Source organism: Dendrobates tinctorius, unplaced genomic scaffold (assembly GCF_039654945.1).
Source record: "Dendrobates tinctorius isolate UK_male_01 unplaced genomic scaffold, ASM3965494v1 ptg000212l, whole genome shotgun sequence".
NCBI lineage: Eukaryota > Metazoa > Chordata > Amphibia > Anura > Dendrobatidae > Dendrobates > Dendrobates tinctorius.
In genome coordinates this window covers 1,347,763-1,375,340 of record NW_027361879.1, presented here as the reverse complement: position 1 = coordinate 1,375,340, position 27,578 = coordinate 1,347,763, and the positions used below count along the sequence as shown (strand labels likewise).

The following is a 27,578-nucleotide window of genomic DNA, read 5'->3' as shown; positions in this document are numbered from 1 at the left end:
CGCCATATCCGACGCCATACTTGCCTGACCGGGAGGAGCGTTGCCGCGGCTCTTCTCTAAGGCTGGAGACCAGGGCAGTGTGTCTTCAGCAATATGGCGCTGGACAGCGCTATAGGCATGCGTTGGAGCACAGGAAAGAAGGGCGAGTATAAATGTTTTATTTTTTTATTTTGTATGTGTGTAGTTTCAATAGGATTGAGGGTACCATGCATACCAGGATAGGGGGGTGAGGGGACCATGCATACCAGGATTGGGGGATGAGGGGTACCATGCATACCAGGATTGGGGGATGAGGGGTACCATGCATACCAGGATAGGGGGGTGAGGGGTACCATGCATACCAGGCTTGGGGGATGAGGGGGACCATGCATACCAGGATTGGGGGATGAGGGGTACCATGCATACCAGTATAGGGGATGAGGGGTACCATGCATACCAGGATTTGGTGGATGAGGGGTACCATGCATACCAGGATAGGGGGTCTTACATACCAGGATTGGGATGAGGGAGTACCATGCATACCAGGATAGGGATGAAGGGAGTACCATGCATACCAGGATTGGGGGATGAGGGGTACCATAGAATCATAAAATCGTAGAGTTGGAAGGGACCTCCTGGGCCATCTGGTCCAACCCCCTGCTCAAAGCAGGATTCGCTAAATCATCCCAGTTAGATGTCTGTCCAGCCTCTGTTTGAAGACTTTCATTGAAGGAGAACTCACCACTTCTCGTGGCAGCCTGTTCCACTCATTGATCACTGTCAAAAAGTTTTTTCTAATATCTAATCTGTGTCTCCTCCCATTCAGCTTCATCCCATTGCTTCTAGTCTTTCCTTGTGCAAATGAGAATAAAGTTGATCCTTCTACAATGTGACAGCCCTTTAGATATTTGTAGACAGCTATTAAGTCTCCTCTCAGGATACCAGGATGCATACCAGGATTGGGGGATGAAGGGTACCATGCATACCAGGATTGGGGGATGAAGGGTACCATGCATACCAGGATTGGGGGATGAAGGGTACCATGCATACCAGGATTGGGGGATGAAGGGTACCATGCATACCAAGATTGGGGGATGAAGGGTACCATGCATACCAGGATTGGGGGTGAGGGGTACCATGCATACCAGAATAGGGGGTGAGGGGACTATAGATACCAGGATAGGGATAAGGGAGTACCATGCATACCAGGATTGGGGGATAAGGGGTACCATGCATACCAGGATAGGGGGTGAGGGGACCATGCATACCAGGATTGGGGGGTGAGGGGACCATGCATACCAGGATAGGGGGGGGTGAGAGGGCCATGCATACCAGGATAGGGGGGGTGAGGGGGCCATGCATACCAGGATGGGGGGGTGAGGGGACTATGCATACCATGAAAGGGGGGTGAGGGGACCTTGCATACCACGAAAAGGGGGGTGAGGGGACCATGCATACCAGGATGAAGAATGGGGTGCCATGCATACCAGGATGAAGAATGGGGTGCCATGCATACCAGGATGAAGAATGGGGTGCCATGCATACCAGGATGAAGAATGGGGTGCCATGCATACCAGGATTGGGGAGTGAGGGGACCATGCATACCAGGATGAAGAATGGGGTGCCATGCATGTCTGGATTGGGGGGATGAGACGACCATGCATACCAGGATTGGGGGATGAGGGGTATCATGCATACCAGGATTGGGGGTGAGGGGACCATGCATACCAGGATAGGGGGTGAGGGGACCATGCATACCAGTATAGGGATGAGGGAGTACCATGCATACCAGGATTGAGGGGTGAGGGGACCATTCATACCAGAATGAAGAATGGGGTGCCATGCATACCAGGACTGGGGGGGTGAGGGTACTATGCATACCAGGATAGGGGGGTGTTGGTACTATGCATACCAGGATAGGGGGGTGAGGGGTACCATGCATACCAGGATTGGGGGGTGAGGGGTACCATGCATACCAGGATTGGGGGGTGAGGGGTACCATCTATACCAGGATTGGGGGATGAGGGGTACCATGCATACCAGTATAGGGGATGAGGGGTACCATGCATACCAGTATAGGGGATGAAGGGTACCATGCATACCAGGATTGGGGGTGAGGGGACCATGCATTCCAGGATTGGGGGATGAGGGGTACCATGCATACCAGGATTGGGGGATGAAGGGTACCTTGCATACCAGGATTGGGGGATGAGGGGTACCATCTATACCAGGATTGGGGGATGAGGGGTACCATGCATACCAGTATAGGGGATGAGGGGTACCATGCATACCAGGATTGGGGGTGAGGGGACCATGCATACCAGGATTGGGGGATGAGGGGTACCATGCATACCAGGATTGGGGGTGAGGGGACCATGCATACCAGGATAGGGGGGTGAGAGGACCATGCATACCAGGATAGGGGGGTGAGAGGACCATGCATACCAGGATAGGGGGGTGAGAGGACCATGCATACCAGGATAGGGGGGTGAGGGGTACCATGCATACCAGGATTGGGGGATGAGGACTATACATACCAGGATAGGGATAAGGGAGTACCATGCATACCAGGATTGGGGGATAAGGGGGTACCATGCATACCAGGATAGGGGGTGAGGGGACCATGCATACCAGGATTGGAGGGTGAGAGGACCATGTATACCCGCATAGGGGGTGAGGGGACCATGCATACCAGGATAGAGGGGGTGAGAGGACATGCATACCAGGATAGGAGGGGGTGAGAGGACCATGCATACCAGGATAGGAGGGGGTGAGAGGACTATGCATACCACAAAAGGGGGGGTGAGGGGGCCATGCATACCAGGATGGGGGGGTGAGGGGACCATGCATACCACGAAAAGGGGGGTGAGGGGACCATGCATACCAGGATGAAGAATGGGGTGCCATGCATACCAGGATGAAGAATGGGGTGCCATGCATACCAGGATGAAGAATGGGGTGCCATGCATGTCCGGATTGGGGGGGTGAGAGGACCATGCATACCAGGATTGGGGGATGAGGGGTACCATGCATACCAGGATTGGGGGATGAGGGGTATCATGCATACCAGGATTGGGGGTGAGGGGACCATGCATACCAGGATAGGGGGTGAGGGGACCGTGCATACCAGGATTGAGGGGTGAGGGGACCATGCATACCAGAATGAAGAATGGGCTGCCATGCATACCAGGATAGGAATGAGGGGTGCCATGCGTACCAGGATAGGAGGGTGGCAGCACATACCAGGATGGGAGACCATATACCAACTAAAATGTCCGCCACCCGGGTGTAGAACAGGTTCATAGCTTATATATATATATATATATATATATATATATATATATATATATATATATATATATATATATGTATCTGAGTGTAAAGCCCCGTCCATTCCACATAGCAACAGTCACTATAATATCCCACATCATCCCATTAGCCAGAGCTACTGGACTACTACCCATAATAACCCACATCATCCTATCAGCCAGAGCCACCGGACAAGTACTACTAATATCCCACATCATCCTATCAGCCAGAGCCACCGGACAACTACCACTAATTTCCCACATCATCCTGTCAGCCTGGAGTCAGAACCAGAGCGCTGAGTGGAACAGTCCTAACTTCCATACTGGGGATCCCTTTAAGAGAGGCCTGGCATCAGAACCAGAGCGCGGAGTGGAACTGCCCTGACTTCCATACCAATGATCCCTTTAATAGAAGCCTGGGGTCAGAATCAGAGCGCTGAGGGATTTACCCTAACTTGCATACCGAGAATCCCTTTAAGAGGGGACTTGGGTCATAACAAGAGCGCTGAGTGGATTTGCCCTAACTTCCATACCGGGGATCCCTTTAAGAGAGCCTGGGATCAGAACCAGAGCGCGGAGTGGATTTGCCCTGACTTGCATACCAGTGATCCCTTTAATAGAACCCTGGGGTCACAATCAGCGCACCGAGGGATTTGCCCTAACTTCCATATGGGAGATCTCTTTGAGAGCCTGGGATCAGTACCAGAGCATTTGTAGGCATTTGCCCTGACTTCCATACCGGGGATCCCTTTAAGAGAGACCGGGAGTCAATACCAGAGCGCAGAGTGGATTTGCCTTGACTTCCATACCGGAGATCCCTTTAAGAAGGGCCTAGGGTCAGTACCAAAATGCAGAGTGGATTTGCCCTAAATTCCATTCCAATGATCCCTTTAAGTGACCCTGGGGTCAGAACCACAGAGCTGAGTGGAACTGTCCTAACTTCCATACTGAGGATCTCTTTAAGAGTGGCTTGGGGTCAAAACCAAAGCGCTGGATGGATTTGCTCTGACTTCCATACCAATGATCCCTTTAAGAGGGAAGATGTGCCTACAGGATGGAGGATGTGTGATGGGTATATGGGCACGGAAGAGGGGATTCATTTCTGTCACGTGCTCTCTGCTCCTTTCTGGGGGGCAGACAATGGCTGGGAGCTTTCTCCCACCATGTCAGTGTCTGCTGAGGTGTTGTCAAGTGGGAAAACTGTTGGTCATAGCAAACAATCACAGCTCAGCTTCTTTTAACCAGCTCTGGTGAAATGAGAGATGCTTAGTGATTGTTTGCAAGGAAAGCTGTTGCTCATAGCAACCAATCACAGCTCAGCTTCTTTTGAATAGCTCTGGTGAAATGAAAGATGCTTCGTGATTGGTTGGTGATACACACATTCATTTTTATATATAGAGATGGGCGTGTGGACACATGCAGGCTATACTTTTCCTAATATTTGTGCATCTTTTAGGGAAAAGAAATAGAGCTAAGTACTGAATCCTATTGATATATGTTGAGTGCAGATATCACAAAATATTTATATTTAAATTGATACTAATTGGTTCTTTGTATGCTATAGTTGGTATTTTCAGCAATTTTTCTGTGATTGGCTTTTTCTATGGATGTTTATGTGTCCCCTTCTTAGTTGGCCTCTTTTGCATGGTTTGAGGCACTAATCTTTTATTACTGTTGTATTGTGTTGTATTTTAGCTGGTCAAATAAAATTGATTTATTTTATTAATTGTTTTCAAGAAACACTTCTTGATCCTGATATGGTAAATAGACTGTAAGATCAATATGTCTGTATATGATGTGGAGTGTTGCCTATTCTGCTTATGGGACTAATAGGCATGGGTAGTATGCTTATTACAGGAGTAGCTCTGTGTAGAGAAGTGTGCGAAGGGGATGTGACTCCTTTTTGAGATTGGTGATAGTCACAGATTAGCAAATGACTGATTGTCCTACAGATATGCAGTTTCCAGCTTTCCCAAAATACCCCTTAAATTCAATATCTTAAATTTGTTTAAAATTCATTAGCTAAATTGGTTTACCACCAAGCAGAATTAAGAAATTGTTGGATTCTAATTTTTGATTTCTTGTGTTTTTTCATGAAGAAATAAGGTCTTTCTACAGATTGCTGCCTCCAGCTGGTTGGGCTCAAAACGAAAATGTTTCAAGGCTCTTTCCAGGGTTAGATATTGATGTCTTGGGATGCCACCTACGAGGGCCGTTTCTTTAAAGTTTTCCACTGACCCACTTCCTGTGGACTGAGAGCAATGAAACTTGGCACAATTATTAGTCCTTATCTACATAGGTTCCACCTAGGGACACACACTTCTCCCATCTCTTTAAGCAACTTTAAACCGCCTCGCTTGTAGAAGGGGAACCAGGGGAAGAGTCTTGAGGAGATCATTTGCATATTCCCAGTGCCTTCTGGGATAAGTGAAGAGTCTCCGCGAGCTCAACGATCACTGGGTTTTGGCCGTTGCAGCTGAAAAGAGGAAATCGGAAAAACCGCGCGCCGAATTTTGGCTCATCTTTAATCGTTTTTAAGAAATCTCAAGATGGAAGAGGCCAGGAGCGATTTGGTGAGCTGCATTTCTTGCTACATGTTCACAGACTTACCAGTGGAAAAGCCAAACTTCACATGCCACAAATGCAAGCTTGTGTCCCTGTTGGAGGAAAAGTTGAAAAATCTCGAAGAGAGGTTAGCTACGTTGAAGATCATTAAGGAAGGTGAAGAGTTCTTGGACAGAGCAGAATTATCTCTTCATGTTACAGAAAGAGAGGAAATTCGAAGTGCACCTGAAGAAACAGAGGAATGGAGACATGTGACCCAGAGAAGCAGGAGGATCAGGAGGCAGTCAGCACCCATACTGCTCAGAAACCAGTACCAGGCTCTCACGCAGGAAAACGATGAAGAAACACATCAGGATAAGACTTTGCCAACAAACAGCAACCTTGTACGCCTTCAGAGTCCTCCTGGATGGAGAAAAAAAAATGTTGTGAAGAAGAAAAGGAGAGTGGTGGTCATGGGGGATTCCCTGTTGAGAGGAACAGAGGCCGCTATCTGCAGACTGGATATAACTTCAAGAGAAATGTGCTGTCTTCCAGGTGCAAAAATTAAAGATGTGTCTGACAGGATATCAGGACTCTTCAGACCTACAGATGACTACCCATTCCTGCTACTACATGTGGGGACAAATGACACCGCAAGAAACGACCTGGAAACCATCTGCAGAGACTTTGAAGACTTAGGCAAGAAAGTGAAAGAACTGGGAGCGCAGGTGGTCTTCTCTTCCATCCTCCCAGTGGATGGCCATGGAACAAGGAGGTGGAATAAGATTCTGCAGGTGAACAACTGGCTACGTCGATGGTGCCGTCAGCAACGATTTGGATTTCTGGATCACGGAGTGAACCACTTATACGATGGACTACTTGCTAGAGATGGGGTGCACCTTACGAAGACTGGAAAGCATGTATTTGGAAGTCGCATTGCTACACTTGTAAGGAGAGCTTTAAACTAGAACAACATGGGAAGGGAAGCAAAAGACCAGAAAAATCCATACACCTGACAAATGCTATTGAGAACTCTGCTATTAGAAGTGGAAAGGAAGAACAAAGACGAAAGAATCTAATTAATAAAAATATTGGAGAAAGAGAAACCAATCACAAACTAATATGTTTCTATACTAATGCACAAAGCATGGGCAACAAACAAGGAGAATTGGAACTACTAACACAGGAAAAGAAATATGATGTCATTGGAATCACTGAAACTTGGTGGGACAATACACATGATTGGAATACAAGACTAGAAGGATACAACTTATTTGCAAGAAACAGACTTGATAAACGAGGAGGGGGTGTCGCATTGTATGTTAGAAACACGTATATCTGCACAGAGATTGAAGCTTCAGAGACTGGGAGTTCTGTGGAAACTGTTTGGGTAAGAATACAAGGACAGAACAATGGAAAGGACACCATTGTAGGTATTTACTACAGGCCGCCTGTGCAAGCTGAAGATATGGATGAACTCTTTATGCATCAAATGGCCAAGTTCTCCAAAAAATATGACATAGTTGTCATGGGAGATTTCAACTATCCAGACATTTGTTGGGAATCGCTCTCAGGCAAAACTAACAGGTCAAGGAAATTCTTATCTTTTCTTGCTGACAACTTTATCTTACAAAAGGTAAGGGAGAAAACAAGGGGAACTGCTACCTTGGATCTAATCCTTATAAACAGGGAGGGAATTGTTGAGGAGGTCAAAGTGGCTGGGACCCTAGGAGGTAGCGACCATGCTATTTTAGAATTTTGGATAACTAGAGGCGGAAGACCTGTGAAGACTCATACGTCAAGGTTAGATTTCAGAAAGGCAGATTTTAAGGGATTCAGAAAGAGAATTGGAGGGATCCAATGGCTGGATATCTTAAAAGACAAAAATGTCCAGGAGGGATGGGAAATCTTGAAAAATGAAATTCTCAAAGCACAGTTGTTAACAATTCCGAAAAGAGGGAAGAATAGGAAGCATTTAAGGAAACCAGGATGGATGAACACAGAACTTAAGCACATGCTAAAAAGGAAGAAAAAAATGTTTATAAAATGGAAAGAGGGAGGCATATCTAAAGAAGAATATAATGCTGTCTGCAGAACCTGCAGGGCACAAATCAGATTATCTAAAGCTGAAAATGAATTGAGGCTTGCAAGAGATGTCAAAAGCAATAATAAAGGATTTTGGGGATATGTCAAAAGTAAAAGAAAAGTCAAAGATGCTATAGGATTTTTACAGGATGAAAATGATGAAATGGTAAGACAGGATGTTGAGAAGGCTGAACTTTTAAATTCCTATTTTGCATCTGTTTTCTCTCAGAAAGGAAATGTAACATCAACTGTTATTCACTGTCCTATTAAGGGAATAGAAGAATCCAGGATATCTATAAACAGAAAGATAGTGAGGAAACACTTAGCTAACCTAAATGAATTCAAGTCTCCAGGTCCAGATGAATTACACCCCAGAGTACTGAAGGAGATAGCAGAAGAAATTTTTGAACCCCTCTCCATAATCTTTGAAAATTCTTGGAGAACAGGAGAAGTGCCAGAAGACTGGAGAAGAGCAAATGTTGTTCCTATCTTCAAAAAGGGGAAGAAGGTGGACCCAGGCAACTATAGGCCGGTGAGTCTGACTTCTATACCAGGAAAGATCTTTGAACAAATTATTAAACAACATGTATGTCAATACCTGGATAAGAATGAAGTGATTAAACAGAGTCAGCATGGGTTTGTAACTAATAAGTCATGTCAGACTAACTTAATTTCCTTCTATGACGGTATCACTGATTGGGTGGATCAAGGAAATGCTGTAGATATAGTATATCTTGACTTCAGCAAAGCATTTGACAAAGTATCTCATACAATCCTTATTGAAAAAATGACTAAGTATGGAATGGACAAGGCAACTGTTATGTGGATTCATAACTGGCTTAGTGATCGGACCCAAAGAGTGGTCGTAAATGGCTGCACATCCAGTTGGAAGAATGTCTCAAGTGGGGTACCACAGGGCTCTGTCCTGGGCCCTGTATTGTTCAACATCTTTATCAACGATTTAGATGAAGGAATTGAGGGTAAACTGATTAAATTTGCTGATGACACAAAGCTAGGAGGGATAGCTAATACTAGAGAAGAGAGAGAGAGGATTCAAAAAGATTTAAATAAACTGGAGAAGTGGGCAGCAACTAACAGAATGGTTTTTAACAGGGAGAAGTGCAAAGTACTACATCTGGGCAATAAAAATGAAAAAAGCATATATAGAATGGGAGGAATAGGGCTAAGTGACAGCACATGTGAAAAAGACTTGGGTATACTAATAGATCACAGACTGAATATGAGTCAACAGTGTGATGCAGCAGCAAAAAAGGCAAATGCAATTCTAGGATGTATTAACAGAAGCATACAGTCTAGATCACGTGAAGTCATTATTTCCCTCTACTCCTCTTTGGTCAGACCTCATCTGGAATATTGTGTCCAGTTTTGGGCACCACATTTTAAAAAAAGACATCAACAAACTGGAGCAAGTTCAGAAAAGAGCGACCAGAATGGTGACCGGTCTGCAAACCCTGTCTTATGAGGAAAGGTTGCAGGATTTGGGAATGTTTAGTTTGCAAAAGAGAAGACTGAGAGGAGACTTAATAGCTGTCTACAAATATCTAAAGGGCTGTCACATTGTAGAAGGATCAACTTTATTCTCATTTGCACAAGGAAAGACTAGAAGCAATGGGATGAAACTGAATGGGAGGAGACACAGATTAGATATTAGAAAAAACTTTTTGACAGTTGGAGTGATCAATGAGTGGAACAGGCTGCCACGAGAAGTGGTGAGTTCTCCTTCAATGGAAGTCTTCAAACAGAGGCTGGACAGACATCTGACTGGGATGATTTAGCGAATCCTGCTTTGAGCAGGGGGTTGGACCAGATGGCCCAGGAGGTCCCTTCCATCTCTACGATTCTATGATTCTAAGTCGACAGGTTGCTCCAAAAGCCTCCTTGTGACTTCGGAAATTAGTCTCATTATATGGAAAATGCTTGCCCTTCAAAAATACCTTCATTGTTGGAAAGAGGTGGAAGTCCAATTGCGCGAGGTTGGGTGAATAAGGCAACATGTGAGTTGTCAACTGGTGCATTGTCTTGCAGAAGGCGGACATCTTTGGTGAGCATGCCACATCACTTGGTTTTGATGGCCTCCCGCAATTTCTGCAGCAGTGAAGCATAGTATGCCCCAGTGATCACGGTACCCTTTGCTAGGAAATCCATCAATACTACTCCATGCTGGTCCCAGAATACTGTGAGCATGACTTTGCTCTCCGAGGTTGGGCGTTCCTTCTTTGGAGGCGGTGAATCATGATGCTTCCAATGCATCGACTGTACTTTAGTCTCAGGATAATAGTGATGGACTCAGCTTTCATTCTGTGTGATCAGTCTGTTGAAAAAGTCCTCCTGGTTTCCATGGAACATCATCAATAGAGCCTGAGAGCATTTGACTCGTTCCTGTTTCTGGAAAGGTGTGAGCAGCCGGGGAATCCAGCGAGTGGATACCTTATGCATGTGAAGATGGTCTTGGCTGTTTTGTTCCACGGACCCCACACTAATCTTGACATTTTGGGCTAGTTGGCGAATTGTTAATCAGCGATTTTCTAAAATGTCGATCTCCACTTGCTGGATGGTGTGTTCATCATTAGGAGAGTGGGGTCGCCCTAGAATTGGAGCTGGTTGCACCGAAGTCCGACCACATTTGAAATGACGATGCCAGTTCTTGACTACATCATATGATGGGGAAACATCACCATAAACCTCTTTCATCTTTCAAGTGAAGGAACTTGATGACTGCTCTGTATTCTGTATTCTCTGGGTCCATTATCAAACCTCACACCACTTCAGCACGTGTAAAATCAAGACCGTTATGCGTCCTGAGTTGCAAATTGGCACGTAACCTATAGAGACTTAAATCATTACACATGTTTTAGCGTCCTGTGATAAATAGAAGTGGGTCAGGGGAAATCTTTCATGAACCCCCCTCGTATACGTGGCACTAGAACATTTTTCTTCATTCTAGGAGAGAGCTATTTTTCACGCTTTTTTTTTTTACCCAGGCAACATTACTTTAAAGGCTCAATACTAGCTTGACTAACACAAGAAGAATCTGTACCTCCCGAGGAGGCAGTTTTCAATGCTCTATGAAGGGGTACATCTTTAGCACCTTTAACAATTGAGAAATTACCAATTCTTTTGATCGAGTTGGAACCTTCATCAGCCTTTAGTGAATCAGCTTTAAGCCTCATGACGTTGTTTGCTCAATTGTAGAAAATCTTGCACACAATAAGATGAAAGATGAAGCTAAATGTGGGCTGAAGCCAAGCGCAGTAAGCTGTCGTTTTACTGCAGAGTATTTAGGTCAAGTACTTGTTCTGTGAATGATTGTTTAGAGACGCAAATTACCGGAGATGTTTGCTACTTTCTTCTAAGTCACAAACATGGCACCTTTTTGGGCACGCTGCGGGTGACTCATCTTCCAATTCTTTCTTACAAACCTGGGGTTAGTTGATGCATACAGTACACTCATCAAAATCAGGAGCAAAGCTCTCACACACACACACACACCAGAATTGGACACACACACCAGAATTGGACACACACACCAGAATTGGACACACACACACCAGAATTGGACACACACACACACACCAGAACTGGATATATACACACACATCCCAGAACTGGATATACTCACACACATCCCAGAACTGGATACACACACACATCCCAGAACTGGATACACACACACATCCCAGAACTGGATACACACACACATCCCAGAACTGGATACACACACACATCCCAGAACTGGATACACACACACATCCCAGAACTGGATACATACACACTCACACATCCCAGAACTGGATACATACACACTCACACATCCCAGAACTGGATACATACACACTCACACATCCCAGAACTGGATATATACACACTCACACATCCCAGAACTGGATATATACACACTCTCACATCCCAGAACTGGATACATACACACTCACACATCCCAGAACTGGATGCACACACACATCCCAGAACTGGCTACACACACACATCCCAGAACTGGCTACACACACACATCCCAGAACTGGATACACACACACATCCCAGAACTGGATACACACACACATCCCAGAACTGGATACACACACACATCCCAGAACTGGATACACACACACACATCCCAGAACTGGATACACACACACATCCCAGAACTGAATACACACACACATCCCAGAACTGGATACACACACACACACACACACACATCCCAGAACTGGATACATACACACACCAGAACTGGATACACACACACACACACACATACCAGAACTGGATACACACACACATACCAGAACTGGATACACACACACATACCAGAACTGGATACACATACCAGAACTGGATACACACACACATACCAGAACTGGATACACACACACATCCCAGAACTGGATACACACACACATCCCAGAACTGGAAACACACACACACACATCCCAGAACTGGATACACACACACACATCCCAGAACTGGATACACACACACACATCCCAGAACTGGATACATACACATCCCAGAACTGGATACATACACATCCCAGAACTGGATACACACACGTCCCAGAACTGGATACACACACACACACACACACACGTCCCAGAACTGGATACACACACACACACACACACACACGTCCCAGAACTGGATACACACACGTCCCAGAACTGGATACACACACACACACTTCCCAGAACTGGATACACACACACACACTTCCCAGAACTGGATACACACACACACACGTCCCAGAACTGGATACACACACACACACACACGTCCCAGAACTGGATACACACACACACACACACGTCCCAGAACTGGATACACACACACACACACGTCCCAGAACTGGATACACACACGTCCCAGAACTGGATACACACACGTCCCAGAACTGGATACACACACGTCCCAGAACTGGATACACACACGTCCCAGAACTGGATACACACACGTCCCAGAACTGGATACACACACGTCCCAGAACTGGATACACACACGTCCCAGAACTGGATACACACACGTCCCAGAACTGGATACACACACACCCCAGAACTGGATACACACACACCCCAGAACTGGATACACAAACACACACATATACCAGAACTGGATACACACACACCCCAGAACTGGATACACACACACATACCAGAACTGGATACACACACACATACACATACCAGAACTGGATACACACACATACACATACCAGAACTGGATACACACACACATACACATACCAGAACTGGATACACCCACACACACATCTCAGAACTGGATATACACACACACACACACACACACACACACACACACCAGAACTGGATACACACACACACACACACTAGAACTGGATACACACACACACGTCCCAGAACTGGATATACACACACACACATCCCAGAACTGGATATACACACACACACACACACATCCCAGAACTGGATACACACACACACACATCCCAGAACTGGATACATACACATCCCAGAACTGGATACACACACACACGTCCCAGAACTGGATACACACACACACGTCCCAGAACTGGATACACACACACACGTCCCAGAACTGGATACACACACACACACGTCCCAGAACTGGATACACACACACACACGTCCCAGAACTGGATACACACACACACACGTCCCAGAACTGGATACACACACACATACGTCCCAGAACTGGATACACACACACATACGTCCCAGAACTGGATACACACACACATACGTCCCAGAACTGGATACACACACACATACGTCCCAGAACTGGATACACACACACATACGTCCCAGAACTGGATACACACACACATACGTCCCAGAACTGGATACACACACACACATACGTCCCAGAACTGGATACACACACACACATACGTCCCAGAACTGGATACACACACACACATACGTCCCAGAACTGGATACACACACACACATACGTCCCAGAACTGGATACACACACACATACGTCCCAGAACTGGATACACACACACATACGTCCCAGAACTGGATACACACACACACATACGTCCCAGAACTGGATACACACACACACATACGTCCCAGAACTGGATACACACACACACGTCCCAGAACTGGATACACACACACACACACACACACACGTCCCAGAACTGTATACACACACATCCCAGAGCTGAAGTCACAGTTACACTGCTCAATACTTCTATACAGTTCCCTTCATGCTGCTGCTTCACTCTGTGTGCTGACTAAAGGTACTGTCACACTTGGCGATGTACCAGTGATCCCGACCAGCGATATGACGAGGTCAGGATCGCTTGGACATCGCTAAGTGGTCGCTAGTGAGCTGCCACACAGGCAGATCTCACCAGCGACATCGCTGGGGACGGGGGTCGCTACTTACCTGTCACACTAGGCGATCCTGACGTCCTCCCGCCCGGCTCCACGCTCGTCGCTCGTGTCTCCACAGGAAGCTGACGACGAGAAGCGGTCCAGGATGTCCTCGCGTGATCAGCTATAACCAGCGGAGGAGCGGGTCGTAGGTAAGTATCAGACACAGCGATGTCGCTAGCAATATCGCTATAACGTCACAAGTTATAGCGATATTGCTAGCGATATCGCTTAGTGTGACAGTACCTTAAGGAATGAAGAGCAGGAATTCCCCTCCATGTTATTTTTATGGGAGACAGCATAATAGCTAGTCTCCACCAGCTTAGAGTTAATTGCAAATTAAAAGATAAGGCCTGTAATGTGTAAAACCGGTGAAAATATGGGCTACAAGTCATGTAATGACCTGACAGTGTTTTTTCTCACATACAAAGGGCAGGATATTCTGAAAAGTTACTTAAAAGTATAATTAACCTTGAGGCTAAGTGCACACGTAGCAGAAAATTTCTGCAGAAAAACCTGACTCCCTTCCCAGAAACCGCGCTTTTTTTCTGCGCTTTTTCCGCACGGTTTTTATGCGTTTTTTTCCGCGCGTTTTCAAAACACATAGAAATAGCCAGAAACGCAGAAAAATCCGCCAAATTAATGAGCATGCTGCATTTTTTTACCGCGATGCGTTTTTTTCGCTGTAAAAAACGCATCAGTATGCACAAAAAGTGAAAAATGCATGGGAAGCTTATTTTTAGCGGTTTTATTGGAAAAACCGCTAAAAATACAGCTAAAAAAAGTGCTGTGTGTGAACACAGCCTGAGAGTTGCAGGATATAGTTACCAAGAGTTGTGCAAACTCACTCAGCCAATACAAGATATGTGTATTCGCTGGCTTTAAACCCCTTCACATATGAATGGCAGTCTTTATTTCTAAGTCTAGGTGACTTCTCCTATTGAGTTATTTCCATCTCTCCTATAGACAATCACACATTTTTAGCTCAACAAGAAAAGCAAAAACTTTCTCTGAGGCTGCTGGTTCTCAAAAAGAGTATTTAATAAAGTATGTTTGTATCTCGCAGGCAATACTCCATGGGAAGAAGTATACAAATGAGCTGTCTCTCCAGAAAGAAGAAAGCTTGTTCACTATGCCACCTTTCATAGTTAGCTAGTCTATGAATTTACTGCAGATAATTTAATTAATGTTGAGACACGTCTAAGCATGTTAGCCATAGCTTCAACCCATGTAGTCAACCGTTTTGTGGTACTTGCCCCTTGTCGATACAGGGCAGGATGCTGGTTGGATAAATCGGTTGCCTTGAACGCAGATTTGGTAGGGGTACTTATTTTTATTTTTCAGATCGAGCTAAAGTATGGAGTCTTTCCAATCCAGAAGTGAAACTTTTTTTTAAAGGGAATCGGTCACCCCACCCTATCCCACCGGACGTATATGACCTATTAATATGGGCATACAGGTAATAGAAATGTTACACTAGTCCTACCTGTATGCATCACATTAATGGTCTCATTGTGGAGAAATTTTATAATCTGTCTTTATGTTAATGATTTCTTCCAGGCCCTGGGGTGTGCGTTGCTGTATGAAATCCCTGCCTCATGTCCTCATTATAATACTACCCCCCCCCCCCATGTATGTCAGTTATAGCGCCAGAATCCTGCGCCCTGCACTTGCTCATAAATACCTACCTCATCGTCCGTTCTGTGAGCACTGCATCCAGGGATCTGTGCAGGCGCCGGTGAGTCACTGTGATCTCCGGCATGCGCGCCCATAAGATGCTCTCCCCACTTCCTTCCTGCACTGTCATTGCTAGAAACCATGTGTACATATAGCGATGAGTATGCAGGGAGAAAGTGGGGAGAGTACCTTATCGACGCACACACCAGAGATTCCTGGACTGGAAGTCAACTGCGCAGAAGATCCCTGAGTACACGCCCATAGAAGGGAGGATGCGGTACGTATTTCTGAGGGAATGCAAGGTGCAGGCACGGGATTCCATTAACATAAGCGACGTGCATGGGAGGGGGATAGTATTGTAATGAGGACAGGAGGCAGGGATTTCTTTCAGGCACCGTAAACCTCACAGAATGGAAGAAATCATTAGCATAAAGGCAGACTATAACATTTCTCAGTAACAAGACCATTAAAATGAGGCATACAGGTAGGACTAGTCTAACATTTCTATTACCTGTATGCCCATCTTAAGTCATATAGGTCCCGAAGGTGACAGATTCCCTTTAAGAAGCTCTGTTTAGTACCAGGATTTGTCCAAACCTGAGGATTTCCAGACAGTGAAAATAGTACTTAAAGGGTCTCAGACCAGTTAAAAAGTATACAATAAATCGTGCTTATCTTGGCAGTTCTACACAAATTGCTTTTTAATACTAAATTAGTCGCTCCTAAGCTGTGCTTCCTGGTGTTGTACTGGACACATTGATAATGGATGGAAATGCCTGCTCAGCCGATCACTGGCATTGGCATGGAGCAGCCTCAATCATTGCTGGACTGGACCAAATTTCCTGTCATTTTATGGTGTTTTGAGAACAATACCATGAAGTACAGGGCAACAGGAGCTACATATTTGGAATAGGACCTGCAGGGGAACATCTGAGGGCGAGTACAATTTTTGTTTCAATTTTTTAAAAAAAATTTTGGAGTCAATTGGAGTTCTTTTAATTATCGATTCATTAAGCTGTAGCACCCCTTTAAGTTTCTGAATTGTCATTAGATGCTGTTGTTTGAATACCATACCCTGGTCACTTACATCCTATCAGTTGTACAGCTGATGACACCCAATTATACACCTCTACTCCTGACATCACGCCTGCATTATTACAAAACACCAGTGATTCTTACCGCTGTCTCCAACTTCATGTCCTCCCTCTATCTGAAACTGAACCTGTCAAAAACTGAACTTCTCGCGTTTCCTCCCTCTACTAACCTACCTATGCCCAACATTGCCATTTCCGTGTGTGGTTCCACCATTACTCCCCAGCAACATGCCCACTGTCTTGGGGTCATACTTGATTCAGAGCTTTCATTCACCCCCCACATCCGATCACTGGCTTGCTCTTGTTATCTGCACCTCAAAAACATTTCTAGAATTCAACCTTTTCTTACTTTTGACTCTGCAAAAACTCTTACTGTTTCTCTTATTCATTCTCGTCTGGACTATTTTAACTCTATTAATCGGTCTCCCTCTTACCAAACTCTCTCCTCCCCAATCTGTCTTGAATGCTGCAGCCAGGGTCATATTCCTCACCAACCGTTAGACCGATGCCTATACCTTGTGCCAGTAATTGCACTGGTTACCGATCCACTCCAAAATTCAATATAAACTTATCACTCTCACCCACAAAGCGCTTTACGGTTCAGCTCCACCTTACATCTCCTTCCTCGTCTCAGTCTACCACCCTACCCGTGCCCTCCGTTCTGCTAATGACCTGAGGTTAACATCCTCAGTAAACAGAACATCCCACTCACGTCTCCAAGACTTTTCACATGCTGTGCCAATTCTCTTGAATGCACTACCCAGGATAATTCGCATAATCCCCAATACCCACAGTTTTAAGCGTGCCCTAAAAACGCATTTTTTCAGACTGGCCTACCACCTCAACACATTTAACTATCCTTGTGTTGCCCATTAAAATTGTTCACCATAACCAGGTTCCTCGTATCATATTCTCACATGCTTTATGGAGAAGGACTTGGGCATCCTAGTTAATGATAAACTTACCTGGAGCAGCCAGTGCCAGGCAGCGGCTGCCAAGGCAAACAGGATCATGGGGTGCCTTTAAAAGGTCTGGATACACATGATGAGCGCATTATACTGCCTCTGTACAAATCTCTGGTTAGACCGCACATGGAGTACTGTGTACAGTTTTGGGCATCGGTGCTCAGGAAGGATATAATGGAACTAGAGCGGGTACAAAGGGGATGGGGGAACTACAATACCCAGAGAGACTAGCAAAATTAGGATTATTTAGTCTAGAAAAAAGACGACTGAAGGGTGATCTAATAACCATGTATAAGTATATAAGGGGACAATACAAATATCTCTCCGAGGATCTGTTTATACCAAGGAAGGTGACGGTCACAAGGGGGCCTGGAATCTGGGAGGATAGAAGCTTTTTCCACCAACATAGAAGAGGATTCTTTACAGTTAGGGCAGTGAGAATCTGGAATTCCCTGCCTGAGGAGGTGGTGATGGCGAACTCAGTCGAAGGGTTCAAGAGAGGCCTGGATGTCTTCCTGGAGCGTAACAATATTGTATCTTACAGTTATTGTTAGGTTCTTTAGAAGGACGTAGATCTGGGGATTTATTCTGACAGAATTTTATAGGCTGAACTGGATGGACTATTGTCTTTTTTCGGCCTTACTATGTTACTATTTAATAGCCCTCTGTTTCTGTAATTTTACATATTCTGTCTCATAACCGGTTCATGCAGCATTACATGAACACCCGATTTCTTACATTATGGCTGGTCAGAACAATGAAGGCAATTGTTATCATCCACCTCTCATGTCTCCCTTTTTTCCTCGTAGATTGTCGGCTTGCGAATAGGGCCCTCATTCTTCTTGGTATCTGTTGATTAATGTGATTATTGTTATGCTGTAATGTCTTTTATTGTCTGTTCAAGTCCTCTCTAAAACGTAAAGTGCTGAGGAATATGCTGGCGCAATAGAAATAAAATTGTTATTATTGCAAGGAATTAATAATTACTAATCCCTAATCCATCTTCCATATGTACTAATGTCCTTTACTGAAGGGTTTTCATCAATCCAATAAAATATTTCTCTGCATCTATTGTTTGTTCTGAAGCCGCACAATCGACATGCAGAGGAATACCTCATTTCAAGATGAACATCTGAAGAAAGAATTAGTGATGATTCCTACACGATTTTACTACTTAGTAGTGATTAATTGGAGAAAAGCAAATAATAATTTTTTTTTTTTAATTATTGTGGAGGAGTCGTGTAGATGCTCTTCATTAAACTCTTTTTGGGCACACTGGGATGGAGAATGGATAAACTCCCATAGAATTTGAATAATTGTTTTGTTGCGAACACGAAGACTCCTTTACACGAAACTATTTTGTAAGCCACTTATGGGCGGTGAGTTGTGTGAGAAATTGTGGTTATGGAGTGGATAGAAATTATTTCCAACTCATAGCCGCTGACCATGTTTCTTCCTGTCCGAGTGAGGACCACCATATGGTTTCCTAGCAAGTAATTCAAGATGACAGTTGGCCACAGCAAGCGTTAAAGGAGTTGTCTCAACTACGGCAACCTCTGCTTTAGAAGAAGCCAGCCAAGCATTCTCTTGATCATTGCATGTCCAGCATTCTTATATCTCGGAGGATCAGCTTTGGTCATTGAGAAAACTTGTGGACCAGCCTAAATGAGTGGCCAGGTCTTCATTCTCTGCTCCTCTACCCTTTTGGATATGATACACCTAACATGAGAATGGAGAACATGCGGAGCTGGTCTGCAGGCTGTGCAGGGTACTTTAGCTGGCCCCTTTTACTTAAAGCAAACTTGTCAGCAGCATTTTGCTAATCAACCTACAGACAGTGTCAGGACGGCGCCATTATACTGATTAAAATAATACCTGGGGTGTTTAAATTTGTCTTGTGGTTGTTTAATCTGTATCTGTAATTTTCAGTTAATGATATGCTCGTGCTTCAGGGCGGCCTGTGGGGGTCTTCATGTGGTGCTCTGCTTACATATTCATCTGCATGGCTTTTGATCAGTGACTGATCCCTTAGTGAACTACCCCCTATTTTACATACTGCATATACTATTGTGGAGAAGAAGCCCGAGTGGCATAAAATGCTTTTGGAAATATGATGGTCATTGCAGCATTTTTGCATTGCTTTGGCTTCCCTGCCATTGTAGCCATCTTTTCATCCCACTGAGATAATGTTTACGGCACGTGTGTATTTGTCTTCATCCTTGTCTGACGCCTTTTCTGCTCCGCTGTTCCAACGCAGCGTTCTCTTCTCTTTTTATTTGTGAAGATCAGCTCCTGTAATGAGTTTGAGCCAGAGGGATAATACAATTCTTCTTTTGCACACAGCTGCAAATGAGGGTTGTAAGCGTGCAGTTGAGTAGCTGCGAAAGCTCTCTATTATGTAAATTCAGTTACTCAGTAACATTTTATATCAGCCAGTTAGCACAGATCCTCACAGACTGCCCCTTGCAGCGATGCTGTGTGTTGAACACGTGACGCTTTAATTTAGCAAATTTTTCCAAAGCAGAAAAGGGAAAAGAGCAATTGTATAGGTGCTTGTGCAAATGTGGTTTTATACATGTACCAGGCCCTCAGTGTTTTTTACAGCAAACGCAGAATAAGGATGTAATTAATTTAATCACACAACCATATTATTGTGGATTGTTGAAACACCGACTTATTTGCTGATGGAAAATGCAGTACGTAGAAATGTGTTGAAATTGCAATCTGTTAAAAGAGAAAAAATAGATTTGGATAGTTTACACACAAAAAAAATAAAACTTAAAAAAACTTTACACTATTTGGGACCTTCACCTCTGATAAAGTCTGTCACGACACAGCTTTCGGGTGACCCGGGATCAAGGCCTCCTTCCCTGTCCCTAACACTATGGGGGTGCCCTAGCTCTCCCTATTCCCCAGGATACTTCCGAAGGTGAAAATGCCGGGGCCTCCACCCTTGCCTTATCTCCTGAGTTAGCCCTCCATCTGTTCTCTTCCCCCACCCAAACCAAGCAACAGTCACTGATAACTCCTCCAACTCTGCTTCTCATATGAACCCCTCTCCCAACTTAGCCATGCAGCAAATGCTAGCTCTGACAAGGATTTGTAACAGAGCCCAGAATATAAAGGGGAAAGTAGTGGCTAAGGCCGGTTTCACATTAGCGCATTTTCAGCGCGCGCACGGCCGGGGGTAGCTCCACCCCCGAGCCGGCTCTCTGCCCGGCGTGCCCGCCCCTTCCTTGTAGCGCCACCTCCTAGCGGACAGCGGCGCCTGCGATCGGCGCACCCTATCTTTAGCATAGGGTGCGCCGATCGTGCGCAGGCCGTGCGCTAGTTGCGCTTTGACCTGCGCTGCGCACTTTTGACGGTGCGCCGTGCGCGCCAAAATCAAACTTTTCGGATTTTGGCGCGCACGGCGCACCGTCAAAAGTGCGCAGCGCAGGTCAAAGCGCAACTAGCGCACGGCCTGCGCACGATCGGCACACCCTATGCTAAAGATAGGGTGCGCCGATCGCAGGCGCCGCTGTCCGCTAGGAGGCGGCGCTACAAGGAAGGGGCGGGCACGCCGGGCAGAGAGCCGGCTCGGGGGCGGAGCTACCTCCGGCCGTGCGCGCGCTGAAAATGCGCTAATGTGAAACCGGCCTTACCGAGCTCAGCTGTGAGCACAGGGATTTCCAACATGGCCGATTAACCTTTGTTCTGGCAGAAGGAATAAACACATTTAAAATGAAGTGCTTCTTCTCAGCGCTGGAGTAGGAACGATCAGATGCTGTGGTATTCTGGCTCTACACTGTCGCGGAAACCCCATGACAAAGTCCCTGTTACAGTGACCTGAATTAACAGAAGGGAATGATCTGTTTCCCAGCTCTCAGAGCTGACAGGCCCTGCAATAGTCTGGCATAAGTGGCCTCGCTTCACCAACTCCATTTATTACAGAAAGCATTGTGTAATACAGGGCTGTGGAGTCGGTAAGCCAAACCTGTGACTCCGACTCCTCAATTTCCCTTACACCGACTCCGACTCCACGACTCCGACTCCCACACATATTGCTTATATTTAAGTGAAAAATTTATTGTAGTACAATGTGAACCTCAGACATTTAATCATTTTTATGATCCAATAATCAAGATATTTAGATAGAACAGAATATATATTGGTGTACTACCCGGTTTTCATTCTTTTTGGTACAGATACGATATGGATAGACAGATATGGATAAATGGATAGATAGAGCAGATTTCTAATCTGCTTTTGCTATTGAAAACATTATCTATGAGCTCAAAAACCTTTCAGGTGATGCAGTTTTTTAAAAAGATGATCAGCTTTTGCAGCTGAAAAACGTATCCTCAAAAAACACAGGAAAAACGCTGTGTGTGAATGTAGCCTTAGATCAGGAATAGAACAGCCATTTATAGGACATTTCATAACTTTCCCAAACTCCTATGAAAAAATATTCAGCACATCCTGCATTGAATTACTGTACCCAATTTATTATATATTTTAGGAGTCGGAGTCGGTCCATTTTATACCGACTCCAACTCCGACTCCGACTCCACCAAAATGAGCACCGACTCCACGACTCCGACTCCACAGCCCTGGTGTAATACCTTATTTCTCCTGTGGGGGAACTGCCGTGAAAGTAAGCAGCTGCTTCCAGAATTCCTTGTAGAAGCATGTGATCATGAGCAGCAGCGAGACACCTTATGATGAGCTTATTTTCTGGGGAACCTTCTAACTATGAGAGGGCATCTAAACTTTTATTTGCTCCAGGAACATGGATCTTGCCTGTTGATATTCCTGCCTTATTGCTTAGTTTCCTAATTTTTTTTGTTTTCTTCCATTTCCACATTCTCAGCCTATAATTTATATTTTCAACAATTGTGAAAAGCAGTGTCCTCCCATAGTAGGCGATAAATGAAATCAGGCAATGTATTATTGGGTACTATGCTAGGTTATTTGAAACTACTTATGATTTGAAGGTTTTTCTTAAATGGTCCATTACGCAATAGAACACTAGAACACTTTTGCTGACTTCAGACCTGTAACCCTTTTTAATGGTTGTGTTACATGAAACCTTTTGAATATAGTTAAATGCTTTTAAAGAGGTTTTTAACGATCTCAGGTAGTCAATATCAGATTGATGGAGTTTTGACTCTGTACCCTTGCCGATCAGCTGTTTAAAAGTATTGAGATGCACCACAAGTAGTACAGCTCTGTACACTCAAAAATTCATCTCTCTTATTACATCGGTCAAAAATATTATTCTCAGAAAACATCTGGAATATTTGGTTAGAATTCTTTGGACCTTGTTGGATAGAGAACAATAGACAGAGGATAAAAAGTGTAATCTAGATTTTTTTTCTGTGGTGCTGAAGGGAGTCTGGGAGTTTAGGTAATTTTATCCTAAATTTTTCTTAAGTTTTGTCTCTTATCTTTTTTTTTTAAACTCAGGCTCGTTACAAGCAGAGTCTAGATCCCACCGTAGATGAAGTTAAGAAGCTTTGCACTTCCCTGCGAAGAAATGCCAAGGAAGAGCGGGTCCTGTTCCACTACAATGGACACGGAGTTCCTCGCCCAACAGTCAATGGAGAGATATGGGTTTTCAATAAGGTGAGTAATTCTCAAAAATATTCTACCCGTCTACCAAGAATGCCTCACATTGATTTTTTGTTCCATCCCTTGAAGATGTTCTAAATATTGATGACCGCAAGGTAGATTATAAAGAACTAAGGGTTTGTAGAGTAAGTTGGTTTACAGACCAGAATACCTCTTCGACCATAGCCTTCAAAACAGTCAGTAGATGAAAAGACCTACATGGAATTTTTTTCATTTTACCTTTGCAGAATGTATATCTTGCGTTTTTCATATCATCTGTCGATAAGAACAAACAGACTATAAGATAGGAGGCTTTCACACCATAACTATGTAAGCACCACATGATGTCATCATGCAAGGAGCCGGGACCCAGTGTGACATCTTTGCCTTGGGCGTCAAAACACTCTGTCCTGACACCGTGCATGGCTGAAGTGTCTGGAACAAGATGTCCGTGTGAAAATTAATCTCGAGTTTTATTTCCTACTCTATAAAGTATACGAATGATGCGCAAACTGGATTTTTATGATAAAAAAGTAGTTCTGCTTAAGAATAATAAAAATGTATCAGCCTCCATCATACGTTCTTTATCAGTGAGTCTGGAAAACTAAGCAATGGTAAGTAAATGATTATTTTGTAAATGTGTAACAGCATGCCAACATGTTAAAATAGCTGTAAACATTTGATCTGATTTGATCTGCAGAGAAGTGACACCTTCCCCTCTCAGCAGAGCCACATGGATCTGATCCCCCCAGCAGGACCACAAGTATCTGACCGCCCAGGGACCTCTTGGGTCCAATCACACACACACACACAAACACACCCAGTAGGGCTGCATGGATCCTCCCCGCCGGGCCGCATGGATTTAACCCCAATACCCCTCCCTCACCTCCCCAAACAAGGCTGCATGGATCCGACCATCGATTGTGCACCATGGATGATTCTGCAGAACCCCCCATAATTTACCATAGTTAGCAGCATTTGTAAAGCTATCAGTTTTCGGTACCCACTTCCATTATGAGTGTTGTCAAGGTTAACTTGTAAGTATCTTTAAAACATGAATACAAGAGCCCAATTGGATACTATGGCAATTTCGACACCCAAATGCTGATTTTAGAGGCTGACCTCAAAGCAGAATGGACCTAGATAACCGTAATCCTATTTATTCCTGCTGCGGTGAATGTGTTGAAACACAAGCTTTTTCTTTTCCCTACCACTGTGGTACAGACTGTCCTTGCAGTTGTATCAGCATTCATAAAACTGAATAGTTCTCTTTAGCATCTGCTGCGCTCCTGACACTTGAGGAGCAGAACAAAGGAGCTTCATCTGATGTAGGTTTTGTAAGCGCATAAAGAAAGTGAGCCGTAGTTTAATAATGCAGGACAATGTATTCTTTCTCTTGCTGACTAAGTACACAGCAGATATTGGGGGAACTCAATGCTCACAACCTAAGTGCAGACAAATCTGGCCTTCAAGTTCAGAGAGCAAGAGATGAAGTGGAGAGGTGCCTGTGCATGAATCTAATCCCCCTCCATTGGTTTTCTTGAAAGCTGTGAAACCTTCAGTCATTCCTTAGGTCTTGTAGACCACAATATAGGTAGCGTCATTACTGGGCTTAAGAGCTGGGGACCCTTCTTTTCTCGAAGTTAAAAAAAAAAATAAAATAATGGAAAACCATTAAAAGTATAAAAAATGTATGGGATATAATGTCAATATGGCAAAGTTTTATTGTGGCGTTTTTAGGAGGTACAATGGGCCAGTGTGGCCCCTCAGAATAAAAAATATGCATCTCATGCACTAGACATTACATAATGGCCTCTTATAGCCCTCATTGGACATGCATAGAGTTAAAGGTTGTTGACCACAGCTTTAAAGCTTGGAGTAAACCTAAAAATATACCCTGCTCAATAATTGAACAGTAATGTTTCTCTACTTTGGAGACAAGGAGGAGCAGATCTTCATGTTAATGACAGGACCAATTTTTTAAATTCTGACCATTGTCACTTTAATAATAATAATAATAATATAATAATAATAAATGTTATTTCTATAGCGCCGACATATTCCGCAGAACTTTACATATCAGAGGAGATTTGTACAGACAATAGACATTACAGCATAACAATAATCACAGAGATCATAACAGACACCAAGAGGAATGAGGGCCCTGCTCACAAGCTTACAGTCTATGAGGAAAGAGGTAGACACGAGAGGTGGGTGATAACAGTTGCCCTGATTGTATGGACCAGCCATAATGTTAAGTGTGTAGTACAGACACAGAGGGCTAATAGATGCATAAACCATGTGGGAACATGATGCGAGGAACCTGGTTATGGTAAAACTTTTGGCTGTGCCACACAGGGATAGATTAGGTTAATGTCTTGAGGCGGTAGGCGAGTCTGAATAAATGCGTTTTCAGGGCACGCTTATGTGGTGATAACTCTGGAACGCTTCAACAAATCACATTGATTTTGAGATTGTTTTTTCGTGACACATTATAATTTATGATAATGGTAAATTTAGGTTATGTTTTGTGTTTATTTATAAAAAATATCAAATTGACAAAAATGTTAAAAAAAAAATGCAATTTTCAAACTTTGATTATCCCTTTAATCCAGATAGTCATACCATAGAAAAGCATTCATAAATAACATTTCCCACATGTCTGCCTTACATCAGCACCATTTTTAAAACGCTAATTTGTTTTGTTAGCCTTTTAGGGGGATTAAAATTGTAGCAGTAATTTTTCATTTTTTTCAAGAAAATTTACAAAATTTATTTTTTTAGGGGACCTATCCAGATTTGAAGTGACTTTGGGGGTCCTATATATTGGAAAACCCCAAACGTGATACCATTTTAAAAACAATACTTTCTGACATACTGAAAACTGTTGTCAGTTTATTGACCCTTCAGGTGATTTTCAGAAATTAATGCAAAATGGTATAGCCGGAATGAAAGTGTTTACCACCTAAATGTCGCTAACTTCTGAACTGACCTCTATAGCTGGGAGATTCTAAAGCCCCCGTCACACATAACGATGTCCCAGCGATCCCACCAACGATCCGACATGGATGGGATCGCTGGTGAACTGTCACATAGACAGCCCCAGCGATCAGGACCTTCGACGCTGGGCGCTGGTCTCTAATGTAAACGTCGGGTATCCAGGTGGCACGGCTGCTGGGTACCCGCTGTTTACCTTGGAATCCGGTGTACACACTGGTTTCCAAGGTAAACATCTGGTATCTAGGAGCTGCGCGACTCCTGGATACCCGCTGTTTACCTTGGAAACCAGCGTGTACTCCGGTTTCCAAGGTAAACAGTGGGTATCCAGGAGCCGCGGCTCCTGGATACCCGACGTTTACATTAGAAACCAGCGTCCAGCGTCGCTGATCACTGGTCTCTCGCTGCCACACGCAGCGATGCGTGCTGGGCAGCGGGAGACCAGCGATCGAAAAACGGCCCAGGCCGCTCGAGCACGATCAGCGATAACCGGCATGGGGGCCGGGCGCTGATCCCCGGCACACACAGCGATCGCGCTGGCGTGTCACAAAATCAGCGATCTTGCTAGCGAGATCGCTGTGTGTGACGGGTCCCTCAGGCTTCTATTTGGTCGTGAATTGCCATGGCAAACATCAGGACCACACAATCACGATCTCAGTGTGTCAATTAGATTAAAGACGGAAGCCCCCACATTCTATTAACCATTCATTTGATGTAGTCACTTTTGACAGCAGCAACTTAAGGGGGTTTTACACTAAGCAATATCGCTAGCAATATCGCTAAAACGTCACTGGTTTTGTGACGTTATAGCGATATTGCTAGCGATATCGCTATGTGTGATACTTACCAGCGACCGGCTCCCCCGCTGTCCATCGCTGATCGCGCGAGAATGTCCGGCTCCATTTCTCGTCGGGCGCTTCCTGCTGGGCTTCCTGC

At 44.5% G+C, this 27,578-nt stretch overlaps 1 protein-coding gene across 2 annotated transcripts in view; it reads left to right on the top strand.

Annotated features, from left to right (window-relative positions):
• The window catches only part of RPTOR (regulatory associated protein of MTOR complex 1), a 371,474-nt gene that overhangs the window by 177,073 nt on the left and 166,823 nt on the right, over window positions 1-27,578 (top strand). For both annotated transcript variants that reach the window (XM_073554721.1, XM_073554722.1), the window contains exon 4: window positions 23,502-23,660. In XM_073554721.1, coding sequence (XP_073410822.1) covers window positions 23,502-23,660 — 159 coding nt within the window. The remainder of the gene's footprint in view (window positions 1-23,501; window positions 23,661-27,578) is intronic.